The sequence below is a fragment of the Ascidia mentula genome, chromosome 8 (assembly GCF_947561715.1).
Source record: "Ascidia mentula chromosome 8, kaAscMent1.1, whole genome shotgun sequence".
Classification (NCBI taxonomy): Eukaryota; Metazoa; Chordata; class Ascidiacea; order Phlebobranchia; family Ascidiidae; genus Ascidia; species Ascidia mentula.
In genome coordinates, this window is record NC_138573.1 from 15,840,132 (window position 1) to 15,856,561 (window position 16,430).

Here is a 16,430-nt window from a genome sequence, read left to right on the forward strand (position 1 = left end):
AAGCGCGTTGTATGAACTGTTTAATCGATCTTTATTCTAATATAGGCTGAAGGAAGTGGTCATACAAATGCACTTCATGCAACGCAATTAACGTACGTTTGTACTGGTGCGTAGTGCTATTTCAATATTTTAAATTGTTAGTGAGGTCCATATTTCTGTAGTCTACCTGAAAAGATGTACACTTTTTGGTAGCGCGTTACCCGCACCCGTACGCCTTCAATGTGAGTTAAAAGCAACCTTTCCCGCTACGAAAGAAAACAACCCTTGCTTTGTCACACATTTCCCCATATTTGTTAAAATGACAGTGGTTCAACGTTTGACTTTGTTTGTTTGCCTCCATACATTTGGCGAGATTTTGTGGCACTCTTGAAACACGTTCTCATGTAAATATCTCTGTGAAGTTAATTATCCACAGCCCAAGTTTATCAGCTTCGTAGCTATGGCATTGCAGCCCAGATGAATGAACCAAACTTTCCGGGAGCGATCTTGTATCAAGGACAACAGATAAGCCACTGAGAAACCACGTTTTTTCTATAAGAAAATCGTTCGTTTTTTTCAGTTTGCAACAGGCTATATTTCTGTGTAGATGTCAAGGTATCGACCGATATCGAAGGCCTTATTATAGTGCAGTCTTGTACTTGACGATTAACCTCCTTCTATCTGTTTGGTCACTGTGGAATTAACGTTCAGATCCTGGAAAATATCAGCTGTTACTACTTACCTTTAATAGGAGTGGGCTTTCGGGTTCGGGTCGCATCCTTCTTATGTGGATGCTTTTCGCAAGGACATACACAATCGTGGGCAAAAGAATTAATAAATTATTTTCTTGCATCAATTTAAATCTATTTTTCATGCCGTCAGGTGACGCTATTTCTCAATCTCCATCGCAAGCACTTGTTCATTGATTCGCAGACGACAGGGCCATTGGCAACATTGTTCGACGCCGACCACCATACCACATGGAAAACTTGGTCGGGAATCTTGGCCAGTATAACTTCGGACATAATTTGCCGTGCAACTGCATATATTTAAGAAAAAGGGAATTGTTTCAACCTGGGCAAGAGATTGTTCACAAAAATAGCTTCCTGTCCTATGTTTTTGTTTTTTTTCGAACAAAGGCAAAACAGAATGGTTGGGAATTTTATTAATACAAAATCTCTTTTTCGTTACTCAAAGTATCGAAGCTCGCCCACGTGCATGATTAGAAATACAATGAAATGCATGAAGCGACTGTTGAAGGAGAAGTTCGCTTCAGCGCCAGGTGCATTTATTTCAAGTACCGATGGGCCTCTCACAAAATAGCAGATTGTTCAACAACAAAACTTGTAGATGGCATTTCGCATGTTGCGGTCATATTTACATATTTGGTTACATTTTTCACGAATTTTCGAAATATATCCTCGTGTTTTGCTACTTTCAAAAATTGCATGAAAAATAGCAGGTCACTGCTCGAGTCAAAGTTTATAGAGTCGAAAGATGAAGGAATCGAATTGTACTCCGATCTATTATCACACTCGACATTTGTAAAAGCTGTGCTGCAGCGATTGTTAGGTTTACAGCAGCAGTTATTATACTGACATACTCTTAACAAATATACAATTGACTGAAAGAAGTAGGAAAGTGTGAAAAATGTAGCTGCAATTATGTACAAATCAATTTGGTTGACGGAACAAATCGTCTTGTTTTGCACACTTTTATCAATGCATTTGAAGGCTCTAAGGCGCAGAGCTGATACAACCACGGAGGCTACACCAATGCATGCGACACCCAAAGTCAATGCCAAAAGCAAAATGCTATTCCAGGTGTAAAGGAATTAGATATTATAACTGTCATTTTTGAACTTGTATTTTTTTAAGATTTGCTTTGTCCTTTCCTCAAATTCTTCTTGTGTTTTCTTTTCGGTGGATTTTAACTGAGTTGTCTCTTCATGACTAACTTCTTGACCATTAACGATACTGGGCGAATTTCCATTGACCTGTTCAGTGGTGGGGATTTTCATATCTAGTTTTTCCCATTCACAAAAAATATCGTAAACTTGTTCGTAATGTTTGCGTTGTTTTGCAACACTTTTACTGCTACTGCAACAACTGAAGAAGCTGCTGTCAGCTATGTAAAGAAGAAAAGTGTATCCCAAAAAAATAGCCGGTGAGTATCTGAGATACGTTACTTTATCCGTGTTGTATCCGCATATGTGATTGATGTCGTCATGCGACGAATCATACCTTGTGCTGTTTCCTCTTTCAGTATAGCAGGTCACCATAGTGGATTCGTAGACTGCAAACACCGCACAGCTTGAGATAAGACTCACCAAAACTAAACCGTTTTTTTGGTTTTCGTGCGGGGGGCTAAATTTTCTCTCAGCCAACAAATTCTTTAGAGCAGGAAGAACGTTTAGGGGAGATACTATTGGCATTGCTGTCTTTAAAAAACTTTTATGCACCAGATGAAATCACTTACTGCAATAAAAATCTATGTGTTAAGACTGAAGAAATTGTAATGTTTATGTTTTTTTAAATACACATCGTTCTGACGTTGGTCGTCTGAACTCTATAAAGTATCCTGCTTTCTATTCAATATCCAATCTATGCAACCTAAAACTGAATCTATTACATAAAATCTATCGTTCTTCAAGCTCTTTGGATAACTACAGGCTGTGTGCATTTTTTTCACTTTTTCAGGCCTAGTTGTGGCATCAGCGCAACTTGTTCACAGTTCAACCAGCTCTGCGAACAAAAAAACAGTTGTACGAATCGTACTTGGCGACGAAGGCTGTACATAAACGATAAAATTTATTGGTACTTTAACGAGCATTCAGCACAGGAATTCCGATTGTTACCCATAGCATGAACTCGTTTAAGATGTGGGGATAATAATTACATTCAAGACAGGACAGGAAATCATTGGTTTATCGCGCACCCGACAAATCTCTCCAGCGGGAGGTTGGGAAAATATGATGACAAATGAATCAGCAGCTTCAAAGGCTTTTTTGACTCATATTTTGTGCTGATTCTTACAAATTCTCTGAAATATTTTAATGTAATACATGGTAAGGAATAAGAAGCTTGGCCCAAAATAAGCAGGAAGAAAATCATAGCAGCTACTCGCCCTGTCTGCAGCTCTCCAATATTATGGCTTTTTTTTGCACATCTGTTCTATTGAATTAATTTCGAGAACCATTCACAATTCTGTTGCAAAAACAATTTGCGTATATATAGTCCAAGTAGGGTCTTGACAGAAAAAAATGGGCCGTTGCAAAGACCTTCCGGAGATCACGTGAAACTAAAGGTGGAACTTAGCCTCTACTATGGAAATCCTTTATAGTTTTGAGGCAAACATTAGTGGATTTGGACCACCTTTTGCTATTCATAGAACCATAGATTTGAATTGGCCATGGTGCACCTTTCCTGCTCGGTTGCGTTATATAGTCTATTTCTGAAAATAATATTGCTTGTCGTATTGAAAAAGTTGTCAAATTGACGGAACTTCAACAACGAGCGATTAAGTTTGGAACAAAACTTTATGATGCGACACTCGTTTGTTCGTTTGTCTTTACTACCCCCTCATTCTTGCAAACTGTAGACCAAGTAGTTGGAATCGAATTGTTAGCGATAGACAAACACGTTGTTAAGAGACATTAAGTTTAACCTCTACGAGGATGTTTTTGACTAGGACATTCCTCCACCATCGATGTATGGGGTTTCTATAACACGGCAGTTTGCAAAATTTACGATAATCAATCGGTTGATTAATTTCATTACTTTGATGTAATTATTTTGCATCTCGCTGGAATGACGGGAAAGTGGCATTGTTTCAGTTTGACCACAATGACCTTATGAACTCAAATGAAGGTTATGTTTGCCTTTCTCGCCTTAGTAAAGACACTCACAAAAGGGAGATACGGCCCTGGTGTGCGGAACCGTGCACGAAACCCGGTTTTCGTTTTTTAAGTATCTTAAGTATAAGTATCTTACAAAGCTTTACAAACGGTTTACATTTTTTTTACAATAGAGACCATAACCGTCCTGCAGTGCCCAATACTCCACAGGTCGAGAGCAATAGAAAGATACAACAGCTTTGGCAAGTATAAAGAAACTGTTGTCAAATTTTATTGAATACTTTTAACGAAGATGTTTTTTCTTTTAGATAATTTATATCTTGACACTGCCTGTTAAATTTTTAGAGGCGACGTATGCTTGACTTGATTAATTTGGCTGCTACACTAAAAAATTTATTACAGATATTTACAACTAACATTTCCTTTTTTACATCACATTTTACTTACGACTGAAACAATGCGCTCGTTAAAACACCATAGTGACACGTTGACAAACTGTATTGTTTTGGTCAAACATCATTTTCTTTACAAAAGTCACTAATTTATATTATTTAATATGTTTACGGATATTTTTATCCGCTATTTCGTTGAATAATTACGTCATTTACAAGGGGGGCGATTTGTTACAATTATTTATGACGCTGTTTGTAAGTAATACTTTTTGCATGAATTAATAGGAATGCCGTTGTAGTTCCGCAATCAAATTTTTACTCTTATTTTTAACTCGATTCTTTGCAGGGAATAATGATATCCACGCCATTGGTTCCATTCAATTCCGTCAGCGTAGGAATTGTGTGGTCCACCCAGGTATAGACCGTTGGGGTTCGTGTAGTGACAATGTCTATACCACCAAGCTCCTTGGTACATTTGGGCACAGTTACTGGAATTACTGTCTTGGTCCTTATCTCTGGTGCTGAACTTCATCCCGTTGGCATAAGTGATGGCATCGCCTGGTGGTAAATTAACAAAATAATGTCGTAAGGCAAAGTGATCTTAAAACAAACCTGCATTGCCAGAATATCCCGAAACTTCAAGCGAATATTCAGGTGCAGCCCCAACTTTAAATGTGCTAAAGACAAAAATATATATGAGAACTATCTCTTCACTGTTTCAAATTTTATACATAGTGAGAAATGAACAAAATTGGTCTTACTTATATTTTGCGTATCTTGTTTCTCCTTCAAAGTCTTCCATATCAACTCGTAACTCATAATCCTTGTCATTAGTGAGTTGGTGTAGAGTTTCCAAACCTATACATGAAAAGATATATGGTGAGCAATACGACACTTTAAATTCATCACAATATCTTACCGAGCCAAAATTCTTTTTTCATGTTTCCAAACCCATTCACGTAGTTATCCCAGTAAAGGTAAAACACCGATGATCCGTCTATTCGACGTTGGAAGGTCTGTATTTATTAAACAATTTAATACGGTAAATTTGATCAATGAACATTGCCCTTAAAACAAATACCGTCCATCCTGGGAGGTCGATTGTGAAGTCACAATAAACATCGAGCGACTTGCTGCGATTGTGAAAAGGATAAATTGTATAAACTTTGCTTTTGGTTTTTCCGCTCTCCCAAATCTCCTCACAGGAAGTACTTTTCAGTATTTCTATTTCGAAAAATAACACCTTTTTTAAAGTTTAATTGAACGCAGAATTCACTTTTTAGTAAGATTTCGTTTTCTCACCTTCCAGTTTGTCGACTCTCCTTTCCAATTGCCTGCATCGACAGTTTTCAAATGTTGAATTATTAGGTGAATCTTCATCTCCCTTTACACAGCTACTGGAAAGCAAAACTACAACTGCAAATGCTTTAATGTGCATTATTTCGTTCATTGAATTGCAAATTTTATGCTGTAAGTATACTTCGTTGAAGTGAAAACAGCAGATATGTTTGTATGGCTCCGTGTACGCAAAAGCCGCTATTTATTCGAAATTTTTACGACCAGATTCTACTTCCCCAGTTGCTTTATAGTTTACAGACCTTCTCCCAAAGTATATTTTCTGTTTTTGAAAAACAGCATTTTTGTTTGTCAAACTGCCTTTTTAAAGGTTTTGCGATGATGTTGACGAGCAATTAAACACGAGCTTTACGAGAGCTTTTAGGTTTGGGTCAAAACCTTTTGTGTAATGATGCGTCAGTCTTTTGTTCGCCCATCTTTACTACCCTTGTAAAATGCAGCCCAAATAGTTGAATCGAATTGTTTGCGAAAGACAAATACGAGGTTAGGAGATATCAAGTTTCCCCTTTTTTCGGAAAAGGTTTACGAGGTTGTTTTTGTGCAGGATGTTCCTACACCGCCGATTTGTGAGGGTCATGTAATCGCTCCGCCCACTCACGATTGCATTCATGCAGATTTAACCGGCTGCAAAACTTCTGTTTCCATTCATCACTCCAGAATCACAACAGAAGAGAGGTTTCTTTGACTGAGTTAAACAATTACAAAAACATCCCACATTAGTTCACGTACCAACAACCAGGTGAATGTTATTTTTGTTTCAGGGTTTTGTTTTCTGTGCTTTTTTCTTTTCATGCTCTCGTTTAGAAAATTCGCTCCATAAAGGTAACAAAACCACACGCGTATTTCCTACCCTTAGTAATGTTTTCGTTCGGCAATGTCCACATACGTGTTGCCAAACGAATGTTTACTATCTGGAAGGTAAGGTTCCACAGGGGTTACAGTAATTTTCCCATCGTACCTACTAACTAGTGATCTAATGTATTTTGTTCTGCTCACTTGTCCATGGTTGCGGGTTTAAACTTCACCGGGAGCTTTCATGTGATTGTCTGCATCTCGCATGGATTTGTTGAGTAAAAAAATGATTTGACCCAGCTCGTCTATGATGCTATTTTGTCGTATTGTTCGATATATCAGCGTTGATACCCAAAGAAAAGAAAATGACGATGCAGTTGAGGCAAAATCAAACGCCAGGATAAGGTATATAACGTTCGCCATTACTTCGTAGAGTTAAATCCAATGTACGGTTATGTGCAGAAGAGCCATAATACTGATTGAGAGCTACAGACAGGGTGTACACACTGTTTCGACCTGTAATGTCTCATCAGTGCAGATGTTGACTGTAGCACTGCGTTAGCTTTGACACATAGCAGGCACACAGATCTCCACTTAGTGGTACCTTTCGGTCAACGTCGGTCCGTTGAATACCCGATAATGTCACTTTTGTTTCGTGTACATTTGCAGCAAGTTTTCTGTGGAATTTGGTGTTTGCCACCACACCTTCAGAATTACTTTCAGAAAAGAATTGACAAGCCCAAGACAAGTTCTTACTGTGATCGGGTAACGTGGCATGGGCTCCTTTTAACCTTTTGTCGCTGTTATAACAATGTTACGAGATTTTCCGTTTGATACCACAGTGCATTTGCATGTTCAAATCCAATCAGTCTATTACATCATGTTCAATTTGATTTTACATTATTTATGACAATGATATCACTATTGAGGCGCACCAACCTGTTCGTTGGCTTGGGATTTGTTCTAACCTGATAATAAACTGCTTATTCGGGCCAGTAAACCTTGGGAGTGATATGGAGACAATTATTAGTCAACATGTCTGTGGCCATGTAGCGACTGCGACATGAGGTCCATTCCAACTCTGCAGCTGTTTATCAAGACTTTATCCTAAGAGGATTACGTATGAGCAAAGTGTGCAAGAAAAACATACAAAGTTGTGTTTTTATTGAAAAAACGAAAGCAATTGTACACCATACAATGTGATTATTAAAAAAGTGTTAGTTATACCCTCAACATGAATACGGGTTATGATACACCTTCATTATTGTAAACATGGCTATGCGGATTGATTCTCAATCATATGCGTTTGGCAAAATGTCTACAGAGCCTTAATTTTGCATTGCCATCTTAGATTTGACTTTTGACACTGTTCTGTTGGAATATTGCATTAGCTCCCCATCGCCATTATTAATTTTGACCCATTTCTGCCTCCAAGCGGTCGGTATCAGAGTCGAGTTCTCGGCACCAAAGTTTTTCTCGAACGTTCTGCGATAATACAACTCCTCTTTGCTTTGTGGGGTGTTGTGAATGTGAATCAGTCCAGCTTGACCCAAGTCATCGCGGGTTATCTGTAAACATTTGCGTTTTCAAATGTATTTCCAGCTGTTGTTTGGTTTCATATAAAACGTCTGCATGATTTTGAAGGTTTACGTGTTCCCAATTCTCCAATAATTTTTTTTGAAGGGATGCCTGTGTTACAAAAGCGATTCCGAAAATATCCAATGAATACAAATGTGCATTCATTACATATCTAATACACGACTACAGACACGGATATACAGAACGTAGCTCCAAATGGGCTGTACAAAAATTAAACACTGGACATCCTATGCAAGACAAATTACACAACGTGGTAGATAACATTTCTACCCACCTTATTCAACAATGTTCGAAGATAATCAAAGCGCAAAGTCAACGCTGATGCCATCCCTTCCCCAAACCCGATCTTTCCTCTCCACAAAACCGAATCAGGAATCAGATTCGTTCCCTGGAATGCCAATCTCAACAGATATTTCTCGAATCCATTCTAAAAACAACATTGAAGCAACGGTGACGTCGGAGCAGTTGTAAGATTAAGAACCGTATTGACGCTCCAGAATTACCGACGAGTCGATTTTGTTTTTTTGTTGTTGATCTGGTGCTATTAGTTTTATGGTTACTGAAGTTCCTTGGCGTTTTCTAACTTTTAATCTGACAGTTAAATTTACTATTAATAACCGTGCTTGTTATTTGGAACTCGATCTTTAACCCCAAAATAAATTTGTACTTCTCGAATCACAGAACCGAATTCGAAGCCTTAATTGAATATTCTCGCGTATGATATCTGTTAGCAGTCACAGGTAGTAAAGCGAGCAGAAAGACGTTGTAAGGCGCAATTAACTTACCGATGGGCAGCGCAACTCGTCCGGTAGCGAGAGATAATAAGAGACAAAGGCGTGATCCAGATATGGCACTCGAACCTCCAAACCGTGGTGCGATGTACATTTGTCAGTACGCAGAACGTCGTACAAGTGCAGATTTCGAAGCAAACGCCTAAACCAGTGCGTTGTATAGTTTCTGTGTGTTCGCTGTGTCATATTCGTAAACCAAAAATTACCTGCTTTCTTTGTCGCCCTCTTTCGGCGAAGGTTGGTGGTGAAAATACGTGTAACCCTGGGCAAGCTCGTCAGCGCCCTCTCCCGACAGAACTACAGCAACGTCGGAGGTCGCTCGAACGAATTTGGAGAGCAAGTACATGGCTAAAATACAATGGGCCTTACGTATGTTTACCTGATACAATACGTTTTAATCTATTGATAGTTAAAAGGAGAAGTATATATCATAAGCAAGTGAAAGTTTTGTCGGTCTGTCAAGATTTTTAAAAATTATTACTGAATGCAATTTTTTCTATACTCTCAGCATAATTACTTATGACCTACGAATAGAAGGTCGAATTGTGTTGGCATCGTACGTTTCCGTCGCGTGTATGACGTCATCGACTACGCATGCTGCGTCATCGTGTGTGATGACGAACTCGCGGTGGTCGCTGTTGATGTGTTTTGCGACCTATTCAAAAACTTGTGTTGTTATTTACAGTAATTATATTCGCAAAGGAAACAGCTCTCATTCTTTTTACTCCAGCGCGTTGAAATTTAGGTTTTTCGTTATTATATATCGTAACAGGCAAAGACTAATTTATTTTTATTAAACTTGCCGTATCAGTCTTTTTATGCATACGAACTAAATTCTCTTGATGAGGCACTTCTTTTGTCTTTTACAAAAGAGTCCCTAATCAAGAGAATTTAGTTCGTTATTTATTTTTATGATTGTTTATTTTGGTTTATGGTTTAGAAACAAATAAGTAAAAAAATGTCCGAACAATGCAACATCGATCGTTAAAATGGCCGGCGGATTGTGCTCTTTAAGTTTTTTTGCACGAATTTCAGTGTGTTATAATAACTTCACGAAAGCTCGTGTTGTAGAAGTTTCTATAAAACTCAGTGATGCGTCTTAAGAAGTGCCAAGACACGAAAAGATCTGTCGGGATTTCTCTCGAACACCAAAATTACACGAGTCGTAGCATTTACCGTTCTCGCGTGAATTAGGTCAGGACTTGACGGAAAGCCGATCGAAAATGTCTGAAGCTTCATGCTTGGATTATGCAGTCTTAGCTTTTTTGCTGCAATCGCCGCCACCAGAGAGGAATCGAGTCCGCCTGAGACAAGAGTAACGTTAACACTTCGTGAGTCCGGGTAACATCAAAGGAGATTGCGACGCAGTAATGCTGTCGATTCTGGAGTATTCTGCATACATACTGACCTTGATCAAATCGCGGCCTCCAATTAAAAATGTAACGCGATTGTTGTAAAACTAATCATAAAGGCAACAAAAGTCGGTATATAAGCAATTCTTACCAGATAAAAAAGCTCCTATTTGTCTCTGTGACATGAGGCGCTTTTCAACTGCGGCTGTGAGAAGTATGCGAATATCTTGCAGTATGGACAATGTCGAACAATTCCCTATTGGCAACGTTTTTGTAATAAACCCAACATCATTTGGTTTTAGTTAAAGCAACGTACTTGTGGTTTTTACGTTTTGGTAAACTACGTGTTGAGGTGTGCAAGCGAAACTGTGATAAACTTCCAGCAGTTGCATCGTCGTGCGGCCATTCTTGTTCAGAGTGAATTCTCCATAGTGAGCAGGTGGAAAAACCTCAATTCGTTTACCACTTACATTCACATCCACCAGACCTAAGAAACAAGATGGCGGTTTTTGAAACGTTTAATGTCACAGATGGGAGCTTTCAGCACAACTTGGTTGGCGACAAGTCAATACCTGATGGCTACCCAACAGGAAATGGAAATTGTTCAAAAAGGCATCCAACATGGTGTTAGAGCTCGTATAATTTAAAAGCTTTAGTAGATATTGACCACTATTTAAATAGATTGTTACTGACGCTGCCAGGCATATTATATTGCTGAATACTGCTATATTGACCACTATTGTTTAATCTTGATGTATTAAGTCTTGGTTCCTGTTCGATATTTCATACTTTACCTTTAATTTCGGAGCTAATTCCCAAAACTCCATCCGCCGACAGGAAGTAAAACATCGGGCGAATTCCGAACAGGTCACGTGACAAGCATGCCTTCTTCTCACTGGCGTCAATGAGAATGAAAGCGAAAACTCCGTCCAACAATGCGCAAGTTTTCTGCGCAAAACACGCAAATGTTGATGCGTACAGAAACAACCCACAACTGTGTGTGACGGCTCCGTGCTTGTTTGGACTGTAACCGCCACAGGTACCAAGCCCTTGGAAACACGTTTGTATCAAAAAATTATTTGTTACTTTTCTGGCAACAATTAATTTAACAAAGGTTGTGTTTCACCTACACCCGTGCCAAGCTCAGCACCGAAGAGCAACTAGCAATTGTTATCATATATTGCATTCTAAGTGGAGTGATGTCCTCCATTTCATTTTACATGAGCAATATGTCGAGGTGAATATGCGATAGAGAAGTCCAGAAAAACTTTTCCTGTCATTTATACCTTTATTCCAACTTTTGCGTAGAGATGAATGATGACCTCACAATCTGAACCTGTTTGGAGATGGAAGTCGAACTTTTGGGACAACTGTGATATGTGAAATATCAATTTAGTCGTATGTGGAAAAGTTTTAATTTAAAGAAGCAATTTTATAACGTTCAAAATGCGCCAATTTAATGTCTCACCGTGTCATAGTTGTAGATTTCTCCGTTGCACAGAAGAGTCAAATGCGGAAAAGAAGGCACTCGCATTGGCTGCGGATAAAACGAGAAAACGTCAAAGTTTATTAATATCCAGGATACCGTGTACCGTCAGTACGAAAAAAGAATTTATGGCTGAATTTAATAACATGGACATAATGGGTAAGTAGGGTGCAAAATACTTGGGAGTTGATTACTCGGACTATAGAAAAAAACTAATATGCTATTAATCATGTTAGCTAGAGTAAACGTTTCAAACACTAACTGCGTTTATCATCACTACTATAGGGTAACTACATGCGCTAACTTCTTTAGCCTGAACGTCTGCCAAAATGAAATGTTACAATGTATATTGTAGATCTAGGTTCCAGCAACTCAGTACTCAATGATTATGAACACGGTAGTGTTTAAAACGTCTGCTTCAGAATGATTAGCATATTAGCTTTGGCTTGTCAATACCGTATTGTATCTCATATCATGGTCATTTGCGAAACTTGAGGTAAACTGATGAACCTTAAAATGGCCAACCTGCATTCCTTTGGCGTCCTGTCCCATAATTTGCAGACGGTGAAAAGCGAGACTGTATGGGATTTTCTCCATCTTTTCAAATCGGGTTTGATCAGGCCCCCGGTGGGCGATGCGGTCTGCGCATGCGCGAAAATCATCCTCATTTCCGTTTCCGAACAAAGCCCAAATCCCACACATTATAATAACTTTTTTTAACAGTTTCTAAATATGACACAACACTATAATACCACACTATACACCTATTTGACAAACTGTTATAGGGCCTGTACAAACTGTTCACCACTTCCATTTACCTTTTTACGACCTTTGACATGCCGTTTGAGTTTAAACATTGCTGTTCCTGTTAACGTTCACGACCAAACCTATCAGTACGCACAGTAAAATGCAAATGACATTTTCCGCGCAGCGACAATTTCAGCAACAACATCATAACGACATCAGTTTGTTTTGCCGTCGATGTTTTTATTTCCATTTACACGCGTTTCAGATCCGAGTCAAATATGACGCATTAGACACGAGTAGCTTCGCCATGACGTTAAGCTATGTACGTTGCCTCCGAATGACTGATGTGAACAATGACGTCATGGGGCTCGTGAAACCGCGACTCAGGGGAATTGCGTTTGGTCTCTGAGGTATTTAAGGAGTTTACGTATTGGTTTAGAACGACATACACCAGGTTGTAGATAACAATGTATATTTAAATTTACTCTCCAGGGAACATAATTTCCCAAAAACGATTACACAATGTTATGCACGACTCTGCAGCTTTTATGAGGTTTAATGTACGCGACAATGGCAGTTAATTTTGTATGTTAATGAAATGAAATAGTCAAATTAATGGATGGAATAAGATATCCATGGAGCAACTGATACCTTTTTCTTGACCATGCCACCATAAGCAAGATTGTAGTATAAAGAATAAATCTATGGCCCATTGGTAACAACGTAGATCGGTCGCATAATCCATAGGGTAAAAGAAGTAAAATTTGCAACCAGTAACACTTACTGCACGTCGCTTTACCTTCTATAGAAAAATCGCTCACCAAACAGCCCCGGTCCTGGGAATTTGAAGGCCTGATGCAAGAAGAATACGGGACCTGTACTTCACCCCCTTCTCGACAGCAAAATTCATCTTTTTTAGTCTTCCAGGTAAACTGCCCTCTTTAAAGCGCGGAGTCTGATTTGGTCAAAGATGCCAAGGATCGACACATTAACTGCCGACATACAGGAAACAACTTCATAAAACACAAGTTGTATTTTGTATGCCGTCAGCCCTTTTCTGTATGTCACCATTTTGGCGAGCTGGATCTATGCTTATTATATAAAGAAGTTTAAACCAGTCAGTACATTTTACTTGATTTGGGAAATTTTATTATAAAGTTTTAATAGTAATCTTCAAAATAGACGTACTGTGTATGTCCATGCTAACTATATTCTCTTTTTGTGGTCATGAAACAGTACAATACATATATAACATATTATTGCTATAAAAGGTGTTCAGAAACTAGTAGTGTTATTTTCATTTTCCTAACGTTTGACCCCATGTCACTTCTGTGCACAAATCAAAAATGGCGTCGAACAACAGATTATGTAAAAACCTTGACTTGTCAAAGTATAGCAAGTTACTATATATTTAAGAACATCAGCCTATATTTTGAGCGCATCTGTAACAAAGACATGGTATGTGTACTGATTTTTCTTTCCTTTTAAATCGAAATTTTGTGAAATTATCTACAATAAAACGGAAAAGCATATTATGCTGCTAAAGGGCATAGCTGCCTGTCTGCAATTATTAGTTTAAGTGTACATTTTTTTTGATTAATTAAAATAAATCATTTTAATTTTCATCAATATATGAAAAAAAATGTAAATCGATTGACAAAAACAAAGCATGCCGCAGGTTGATTTAAATATAAATAAATTTTTATTGGTTTATTTTTAATATATCATGAAGCAACAAGGCTCAGATTGAAGTTAGCAGATTTATAAATACCTCAAAATCACCTAACTGCACCGAATGCGCCCTCAACTTCATGTGCTCTCGCTTCCACAGCGTTCTTAACGTCGCCCCACCAAAGTCTTCAGTTCACAGCAATCCAGCCGGACCCTAGACGTCCCTTTATATGTATATGGCTTTGTATTAGGTGTGTCACTGTGATGAATGTCATACATTTTTTAAATTATCTCAACGGCAATCTGATTACCAATGACAACGCATTAAATTGGCGAAATGTTAAACCAACGATCGGGCTCAGTGCCATGACCAATGTGTAGGTGTATTATTGTTTACCTGTGCTATTGACATTATCAGCGGCAGATAAAAAGCGTCGATAGGATCTGTGGCGAAAATCTAATCGTTTCCGCAGCTGCGTAAAGTGTATCGTGCATTACAATGATTGCCCGCAAACAAAGCGACCCCGTTTATTTGTCAACGCCTACTATTTTGTTGGCGTTTTAATTCCGCCGAAAAGAGCGGAAAAAACGACATTCGTCCTATCAAAGCGAGTTGGATTGTTTGCAGACGTTTTGACACAATCGACAAATCTTTGATCGATATGACGTCATCGGATTAGGGGTTTGGTTTAAATCGATTTGAAATCGCTGTCAGTGCGGTCCAAAGACGGAAGGCAAAGTGTCTAAAATTGCATGCCAACTGTCATGTGCATGCTGGCATGTTTTTGAAGCGATCAGATCACAGAATAATGTGAATCTGTTTGCTTTATCTTCAGGGGAGATTGAGATCGATCATGGCACTTCTCAGCGTGACGACATCATTTATTTTACCCGTATTGAATACGTTATATATTTTGTTCTATGATCCACCCAGATTCTGATCGACGATCATCACATTGACAGTATGTAATCAAAACATTCGCAGTGTATACCATCAAAGTAACCGTGTACAAAGGTCATTTGGCTCACTGGAATAGCAGCCTAGCTGGATCAGCCCATTTTTCCGGAACCAAATCAAGCTTCCGGTGAGGTTTGAACTCATCCTGGAAAAATTCTAATGCGCTATCGACTGAACTACGGGAGCTCAGCGAATAAAGAGGGGTAAATTGTGATCAAGATACATTGGTGCACATAATTTCCCAGACGATCTTAACATTCACGTATAGGATCCCTACCAATGTAATAAAAAAGATCTTGGCGTTTTGGCTGCTGTGTTTTGAAATCAACCTATATCATGTAATTCAAAACTAAAATCTAAGCACTTGCGTCCAAAAGAAAAACTCCATTGAGAGCAAATTTCATTTCGATCTGCATGAATCTGTTTGAAGTCTGAGTATTACATTGTCCATTCAGACATCTTCTGTTCCGCGACAGACGTCGCACCGGACCGTAATATGTTTGTTAGGTTTGTTCAAATACGGCTTATAAAACAAACTAAAACAGAATCGCGATAAACCGAAATATGCGTAAATCCCGTGTGGAGTTTTGCCAACACTGGTGTACTTGTTCAGTGTGCGAAAGCAATAAAGCAATTTAAGAGTTTTATGGGGTAAATCTGCTAAGCGACTTGTTTCAAATGTCAAATCTGTCCATAATAACTTTACGTTAATGAAGTAGCATTTCACAAATAGCATTTAGGATAGTTTATTTGTCCTTTTGGTCATTTTCCCAGATGTCAATTTGAAAAATATAGCAGGAAAACGTTTTTGTGATTCTGCTCTGCAGAGATTCGTAAACTGCAAATAAAAATTATTAAATTATTATTACTTGGTTGTGAAACTCAGGTCAAACGATAGAGAAAGTTGACAAATGACACAGAAAGACAAAAAGATTAGACCAGAATTGTCCCGTTAAATGGTTTAGCGATTGTCGACAGTTAATGATTAATTCAACGTTTTCCATTCAAACATCTTTCTGTTGCTCGTCGTTGTAAGTGCCAATGTGGGCGTCGCAAATCGGGCAACTATGTACATATTTATGCAGACAATCCAAAAGAAAAGGTATCCAAAAGCACAGAATGCCTCCAATGCAACAAAGAACAACAACCCATGCGTAAAATTCTGCCTTCGCACGTTTAACCACCACAGTCGTAACAATCTGCGTGCACTGAAAACACCGCACAAGACTTGGCTCTTTGCTGAGCGGTTTGTCAACCAAAGCTATCAGTAAGCTGTGGGTCACCGATGATATATCCTCGGGTAACGCAATGTTAGCATTTATATTTACTTCCTTGGCGTCCAGACGGTCGGCAACCGCTTGTGGTGTTCTGGTCGCTGCTTCGTATGAAGGAAGTGCTGTGGGAATTATTTCCTGTGATTCCATGTCTTAATAGTCAGAATGCGAATTTTT

At 38.6% G+C, this 16,430-nt stretch overlaps 2 protein-coding genes across 2 annotated transcripts; both read right to left on the minus strand.

Annotated features, from left to right (window-relative positions):
• Window positions 1–4,534: 4,534 nt before the first annotated feature.
• Window positions 4,535–5,665, minus strand: LOC145912085 (microfibril-associated glycoprotein 4-like). Its single transcript, XM_082999507.1, has 6 exons — window positions 5,530–5,665; window positions 5,309–5,451; window positions 5,147–5,243; window positions 4,989–5,085; window positions 4,840–4,904; window positions 4,535–4,785 (listed from the first exon to the last, which is right to left on the minus strand). Exons 1-6 carry the CDS (start codon window positions 5,663–5,665, stop codon window positions 4,535–4,537), a joined length of 789 nt encoding a protein of 262 aa, XP_082855633.1.
• A 2,038-nt stretch (window positions 5,666–7,703) lies between these two features.
• On the minus strand, window positions 7,704–12,200 carry LOC145912086 (asparagine synthetase [glutamine-hydrolyzing]-like). Its single transcript, XM_082999508.1, has 12 exons — window positions 12,060–12,200; window positions 11,586–11,654; window positions 11,404–11,487; window positions 10,912–11,065; window positions 10,434–10,604; window positions 10,269–10,373; window positions 9,942–10,069; window positions 9,294–9,420; window positions 8,972–9,113; window positions 8,760–8,907; window positions 8,249–8,401; window positions 7,704–7,943 (listed from the first exon to the last, which is right to left on the minus strand). Exons 1-12 carry the CDS (start codon window positions 12,198–12,200, stop codon window positions 7,704–7,706), a joined length of 1,662 nt encoding a protein of 553 aa, XP_082855634.1.
• Between the last annotated feature and the right edge of the window lie 4,230 nt (window positions 12,201–16,430).